At 63.5% G+C, this 7239-nt stretch overlaps 1 protein-coding gene across 1 annotated transcript; it reads right to left on the bottom strand.

Moving 5' to 3' along the window:
- Positions 1-611: 611 nt before the first annotated feature.
- WNT1 (Wnt family member 1) lies at positions 612-7239 on the bottom strand. Its single transcript, XM_075901982.1, has 4 exons — positions 6477-7239; positions 4321-4574; positions 2782-3047; positions 612-2082 (listed from the first exon to the last, which is right to left on the bottom strand). Exons 1-4 carry the CDS (start codon positions 6602-6604, stop codon positions 1594-1596), a joined length of 1137 nt encoding a protein of 378 aa, XP_075758097.1. The 5' UTR covers positions 6605-7239; the 3' UTR covers positions 612-1593.

Raw genomic sequence — 7239 nt, forward strand, 5'->3', positions numbered from 1 at the left:
CTGGGATCCAGGTCTTCTGCATCCTGCACCGAAGCCAAAGCGCAGGGCGCGTGACAGGCTGAGCTCTGGGTGCCACAGCTCCCCTCTCGGTCTGGCAGCAAGGGGTGGGGGGAATGCAGGTTGTCTCTAGTGTAAAAGAAGGATCCCGCCCAATCCAAAGCTCATACCCAGCTAGAGATCTCCCAACCCGGCCCAGCGGAGAGAGTGTGTCTGATGCAGGCGGCTGAGAGGAGCCTGGGGGAGGGGAGAATGCAGCCACCTCTGGGGGGAGCGTGGCGACTGGTTCGCAGCCACTCGGCACAGCTATTGGTGTAGCGTTCATAGTTCTGTGTCAACGGCCCTCGTGAGACTCCCCACAGGCAGCGGGCGCCTGAGGCCAGTGGCCGGACGCAGAAGGGGATCAGTTCAACCTGGAAATAAGTCCCAGCGACCGTTGGAACCAGCTGTCCTGGGCGTGGGGTGGATTCTCCCGGTGGGCTCACTACCACTAGTGCAGCAGCTGTGGGAAAGTGCTGCTCCTTCAGGGTGGCTCTATTGTGCACTTTGCACTGGTGTTAATGCCACCACGGCGTGCAAATTAACCCCCCTTCCCCACATTAAGCTCCACCGGGTCGATAAAAATAATATCCTTTATTCCTCCCTAGCCCGCGGTGAATGAGATCCGTCACAAAGCATTGTTGATTATTTTAATTAGAAACCAAAAGGCAAGGGGGGGGATCTCTTTCTCCCCCGCGAGGAGGGGGACAGGCGAGGGGACCCCCTCCCGCCCCGGCCTGGGCTAAGGGACAGAAAACCCTTCACAATAAATATTCTATTTACAAAACCAGGCTGGCGATACCGACCACTTCGTCAGTGCACGTTCCGGACCAAGCTCCCCCGGCCTCTGCCCAGCTGGGACCAAGCAGGACTTCCTCCCGTGGCCTTGGCAAAATGCTCTGCCTCCGAGAAGCGGCCAGGTGGCATCGGTGAGAGTTGTAAACACGCGGGCGGGCGCCGGGCGCTTTGCGAGCTGCCTTTGGCCTGGCCACGGCGGCGGACGGAGGGCAGGTCACATCTGTGGGCACCCTCTCTGCCCAGGGCTGGGAGCAGCAGGGAGGAGGGGCTGGCCTTCCGCAGTGACGGCCCCCAAGTGCAGGGGCCCACCCCCACCTTCTGCGAGGGGCATCAGCAAAGGACCCAGGGAGGTATTTAGCCAGGGACGGGATCCAGGCTGCTGATCCAGATGTGCCCGGGGATAAGACCTGCAGGGTGGCACAGAGGGATCTCCGCCTCCCTGTAGTGGTCCTGGCTGGACGAGTTTGGAGGGGTCAGGGGATGGTCCCTCCCACCATGTCTGCCTGACCCTCCCCTTCCTCTCAGTGTCTTTATGGCCTCTCGGGATCTGAGCTCCTAGGCTGGACCAGGCCTGCGGCGAGGGAGCCAGGTCTGCCATTGGGAGCGGAGGCTTCAGAGCCACCCTGCACTTACAGGGGCTGCAGAATCCATCTTGCAGCGGGGCCAATGCTCTCGCTGGGCAGGGTGGGGGTCTTGATTTTGATCCCCCCCCTGGGGAAGTCAGTGGCCTCTGTCTCCCTCCTCCTGCCCTGCCCCGGCTCACAAGCACTCGTGCAACACTTGTGTGTTGGTGCAGTTCAAGCAGCTGACGTGGCAGCACCAGTGGAAGGTGCAGTTGCAGCGCTCGGTGACGCGCTGGGTCCGTGTGCGGTAGCCCCGCCCACAGCACAGGAGTTCGCAGCCGTCCAGAGCGGGGGAGGAGCTGTTGCAGAAGCGCCCCGCCGTGCCCGCCGTGCCCGCCTTGCCGCTGTAGGTGCAGAAATTGGGCGACTTCTCGAAGTAGACGAGGTCGTGTGGGGAGGGGGGCTTGTGGGCTGGGTTCTCAGGCTCCAGGTGGGGCCCCTCCACCCGTGAAGCCCGGTTGCTGCCCTTGTTGCCGTAGATGACGCGGGAGGCGCCGTCGAAGCGGTCCTTGAGGAAGTCGCCCACCGTGCGGAAGGTGGGGAGCCGCATCCAGCAGGTCTTGACGGTGCAGGAGCCTGACATGCCGTGGCACTTGCACTCCTGCCGCATCTCGGAGAAGACGGTCTGCAAGACAGGCACGGCGTGGTGAGCAGGGGCCGAGTGCTGTGAACCTCCCAGCAGCAGTGCCCTGGTGCTGTGAGCTTCCCCATAACAGTGCCCAGGTGGAACCCCAGTCCATCTTCCCTAGCCCGGTGCCCATGGCAGCCTCCACTATGTGCGCGCCCTCCCTGCCCATGCTCGCTCGTTAGCCAGCACGTCTGACAGCTCCGGCCAGAGGCGGTTTGCTCTGAGCAGAACCATTCCGCAGCCGCCGTCCCTGCGGCGCTCCGCCTGCCCCCACGCTGGAATGCCGAGGCAGCCCGCGGAGGCTCCCAGGGCTCCTGTCCAGGGGGGTTTTACTGCAATTAGAGGAATTGGCGTCATTTCCTCCCACATGTGCTGGATGCCGGCAGGGTCACGCGCGGCAGCACGCCTGGACTTGAAGCCCTGGCTTTGCCCATCAGGGCTGGCGTGTCCTGGCTCAGCCCCAGCCTTGCTCCACCCATCACGCCTCCACCCTCCCTTCCCTGGGCTCCCGCTGTCCCCTTTGAATGGTGTACAGTGTATGTCTGACCACACGGGCTGGCAAAGGGCCTCAGAGATGAGGCCTCCCCACATGCCCGGACATACACACCCGTGCACAGACACGCATAGGTGGTCTCCCCGCCCCTGCGGCAGGCACACCTCCGCGTGCCCACCCGCCCGTGCACACATGTGCCTCACCATCCTTCCCGCCTCGTTATTATGCAGGTTCATTAGGAAGCGCAGGTCCCGCCCCTTCTCACTGGAATCCACGAACTCGCGCCCAAAGACCCGGCCAAAGTCAATGTTGTCGCTGCAGCCGCCCCAGTGCCAGTCGGGGCCCCCGGGGCCGCGGCGCCGATAGTCACATGTGCAGGACTCGATGGAGCCCTCGGAGCAGGAGCGGGCCACGGAGTGGGTGACGCCGGCGCTGGTGATGGCGAAGATGAACGCCGTCTCTCGGCAGCCTGGGGGTAGGGAACAGAGGCTCTCAGGCACCAGCACTGTGTGGGGGCTAATGCAGACACCCCAGAGTGCAGGAGAGGGACTGGTCCCAGCCTGCTGGTGCTGCAGCCGGCAGTGAGCTAACCAGGAGCTGCCAAACCCCCACTGCACCCATCGGCCTTTTGGAGAGCACCCGAGGACACTGGCCAGCCACTGGAAGGGGGGGCAGAGATGACAATGGAGCAAAGGCGGGGTGGGGGGTGGCTGAGCCAGGCTGGGCCTGAGTCCCTCTGCCTCCCAGCTCTACCTTGGAGAAGTACCTGGCAGGGTCAGGTAACACACCTAGTGCCAGCTGGTGGAAGCTCCCCGCATCCTCTATCTGAGACGGGCCCAGGAAAGGTGGGTTCCCACCTGAGGCCAGGTTCGCCTGTATCCTGCGCTCCCTGGCTCCCCCTAGCGGTGGAGAGGGGGAAGTGACGGGGTGGAAGGCGTAGGTGCCCCCCAGCGAACTGAGAGGCCGGGGAGCCGCAGAGGCTGTTCAAGGGGGAAGGTGGGTTGTGACCGGGGGGGGGGCCCTATGCGGGGCGGAGGCTGCAGCCATCACGGGGGCTCGCCCCAGGCGCTCTGGGGTGGGGGCACCCCGGGACAAGGCCTGACCTTTGCCTGTTTTCCTTCTGATGGAAGAGTCTGGGCCCCAGGACTCCTGCGCTTGGGGGGGGCGGCTGGCAGGGCGGGATTTCTGCCTTAGAAAGGACCCCCCCCCCCCCCCCCAGGTCACTGGCCCTTTCTCCCTGGCGTCTCGTGGGGAGGGGACACTAGCACCGCCCTTTGGGCGGGCACGTGTTACCGTGCAGCCGGCCTGCACCGACCAGGCCTCCACCGGGGGCCCCCTAGGCTAGGGGAGCGGGACAGTGGCAGGGCAGAGCCGGGAGAGAACCCGGGAGCCACTGACCGAGGAAGGCGGAGGCGCTGGGGCTGGCACATCCCGAGTCTCCCCGCTGGCGGGCCGGGGACACGTGGGGAGAGGAATCCCCTGAGCACGTGTGGCGGGGGGGGGGGGGAGCGCGTCCAATCAGGGAAGGCGAGGTGACGTCATGTCACATCCCTGGCCAATTGTGTGACGCGCGGGGATGGAGAGGGAACACCCAATTTAGGCGGGGGGAGGGGCGTGTGACCCACGCAGGGAGAGGGGGCCGCGTGGCACATGGAGCCCCTGGGCCTGCCGCCCTCCCTGCCTCAGTTTCCCCCTCTCAGCCTCCCCCCACCCCCGCCGCCGGGAGCCCCCTGCTGCCTCACCGCGGTTGACGATCTTGCCGAAGATGTTGGGCCCCGGGGTGGTGGGACAGTCCCAGCGGCGGTTGCGGAACTGCCACTTGCACTCCTTGATGGCGCTCTGCAGGCCGCTGCTCACGCTGTGCAGGATGCCGGGGTTCTGGCGGATCAGCTTGCGCTGCTTGCGGCTCAGCAGCTGCAGGCTCGGGTCCAGCACCAGCTGCACGTTCTTGGAGTCCGTCAGGAGGTTGGTGGACGAGGCCACGTTGATGATGCCCCTGCGGCCGGCGGGGGCAGGGGATAAGGCGCCATGCCGCAAGCCGCAGGAGCGGCCGTGATCAGTGCAGTCCCCTCCCCTGCCCGCCAGAGACTGCACAGACCAACGGGACCCTGGGGGTCCTAGCGCCAACCCCCATCTAACACTAGGCATCACTCCCCTCCAGATAGAACCCAGGAGTCCTGGGTCCCAGCTCTAGCCACTGAACCTCACTCCCCTCCAGGTAGAACCCAGGAGTCCTGGGTCCCAGCTCTAGCCACTGAACCTCACTCCCCTCCAGGTGGAACCCAGGTGTCCTGGGTCCCAGCTCTAGCCACTGAACCTCACTCCCCTCCAGGTGGAACCCAGGTGTCCTGGGTCCCAGCTCTAGCCACTGAACCTCACTCCCCTCCAGGTGGAACCCAGGTGTCCTGGGTCCCAGCCCTAGCCACTGAACCTCACTCCCCTCCAGATAGAACCCAGGAGTCCTGAGTCCCAGCTCTAGCCACTGAACCTCACTCCCCTCCAGGTGGAACCCAGGAGTCCTGGGTCCCAGCCCTAGCCACTGAACCTCACTCCCCTCCAGATAGAACCCAGGAGTCCTGGGTCCCAGCTCTAGCCACTGAACCTCACTCCCCTCCAGGTAGAACCCAGGAGTCCTGAGTCCCAGCTCTAGCCACTGAACCTCACTCCCCTCCAGGTAGAACCCAGGAGTCCTGGGTCCCAGCCCTAGCCACTGAACCTCACTCCCCTCCAGGTGGAACCCAGGAGTCCTGAGTCCCAGCTCTAGCCACTGAACCTCACTCCCCTCCAGGTAGAACCCAGGAGTCCTGGGTCCCAGCCCTAGCCACTGAACCTCACTCCCCTCCAGGTGGAACCCAGGAGTCCTGAGTCCCAGCTCTAGCCACTGAACCTCACTCCCCTCCAGGTGGAACCCAGGAATCCTGGCTCCCAGCCCCCTCTTCTCTGCTCACTAGGACCCCCAGAACACGTGCCCTAAGCTGGCCATTAAGCCGGCTCATGGGCGAGGAATGACCCCAAAAGGAAGGCTCTGACAGCCCTTCCCAGCTCCGAGGTGCCAGGGTGCAGGATCTGGCTCCAGGCTGTGCTCCGGAGGAGAAGCCAAGTACCCCCCCCCCCCCCAGCCGCCGCCCTAAATCAGCCCGACAGGCCCGGACTAGGCAGTAATTAAAACAAGAGGAGGGCGAAGCCTTTCCCAGAGCCGGCCAGGGAGGGGAAGGAGCTGCCGCTGCCCCCCCCTCCACCCCCAGCAACCGCAGGGATGGGATAGTCCGTCAGACAAATGTGCCTCCACGGAGCCTAATGCCCCCGCGCACACCCGTACAGCACCGACGCAGCGGCTGTCTGGCAAGACACCTGCAGCCCTTGCCGGGCCCTGCGGGTGCGCGCCTCGCCGTGCGCGCGCAGGGCGGGATGTCCGCGCGGAGCGGTGCAGCAGGTGTCGGCCCGTCTAGCGTGTGTGGACAGACCCTTGGTGTCCGGCGCGGGCTCAGACGGGCCTTGAATGCGCCCCGCGCGTGCTGTGGGTCTAAACCGCCCGGGCTGCGTGGGGATGGATGGAGCTGGGTGTCTGGGGGGAAGTTATAGAAAGTTCCCTCAGCAATTCCCCCTCTCCCCGTGGACAGAGGGGCACAGAAAAGGGTTTGGTGTAATCGGTCTGCAGGGGAAAAGGCTGGAGGGGCTGGCGGGACTGGGGGTGGGTGAAACTGGTCCAGGCTCCTTGAAAGGCGCTTTTCCTCCTTCGAAGCCAACACCTGAGCTCCTATGGAGAGCAGCTGCCTGCACCGAGCTCAGCCCCCCTCTGCACTTGTCTGCTGGGCTCCGCTCTCCCTCCACCGGCCACGGGAGAACGCCAGAGCTCGGGGTCCTGAAAAGGGACCGAAATGCAGGAGCCGACACTTACCACCATCTCCCGCTGTTATTCACCGCCAGCGTGTTGGAAAGAGACGAAAATGCCAGAACCCACAATGTCTTCAACCCTACCATTAACGCCACAGGTCTCATGGCTTGGGCGGCAGGGCAGGGGCTCATAAAAATTTCCCCAGCCTAGTTTGTCTGGAGGCCAAAAGAAAATAAAAACGACCAAAGAAAATATCGACCTAGAAAGTCCTGCTGCGAGTAGAATTCTTGGGCTGCCTGGTTGCTGGGTCCCCACGGCGAGATGATGCATATGGCGGCGGATAAATCTATAGATCCATAAATCTATAGATCCAGGGAGAGACACTCCAAAAAAAAAAAAGGCTAAAAATAGACTCGAGATCAGAAGTGGTGTCCCACTGGAGTTCGCAGTAGCGTTGGCATCCCCAGAAGTATGAAAATGCTGGAGGAAAGGCTCCAATCTTCTGGTTTCTGGCAGCCACTTAGAAATGATTCCCCAGAGAGGAATTAAACCGCTAGGGGAAAGTTTGATGGTCTACGGCTGTGGAGCGCTTAGCATCCTCCAGCCATCTCCAGAGCACCCCAGCGCCCCTTCCTTCTTATAGAGCCGGCGAGGAGGGTCTCCGTGGAACGGGACATCTGTGTCGGACCCAGACAGCGCTCTCATGCTAACAATGGGAAGGGGAAGAGACGCGTCCCTTCTTATGGGGCAGCCCGCGCGGGGCTCTCAGACTGTCCATCACCCCGGGTCGAGATTAATTCTGTCAAGTGTCCAGGCTGTGTAAATC

The sequence above is a fragment of the Pelodiscus sinensis genome, chromosome 19 (assembly GCF_049634645.1).
Source record: "Pelodiscus sinensis isolate JC-2024 chromosome 19, ASM4963464v1, whole genome shotgun sequence".
NCBI lineage: Eukaryota > Metazoa > Chordata > Testudines > Trionychidae > Pelodiscus > Pelodiscus sinensis.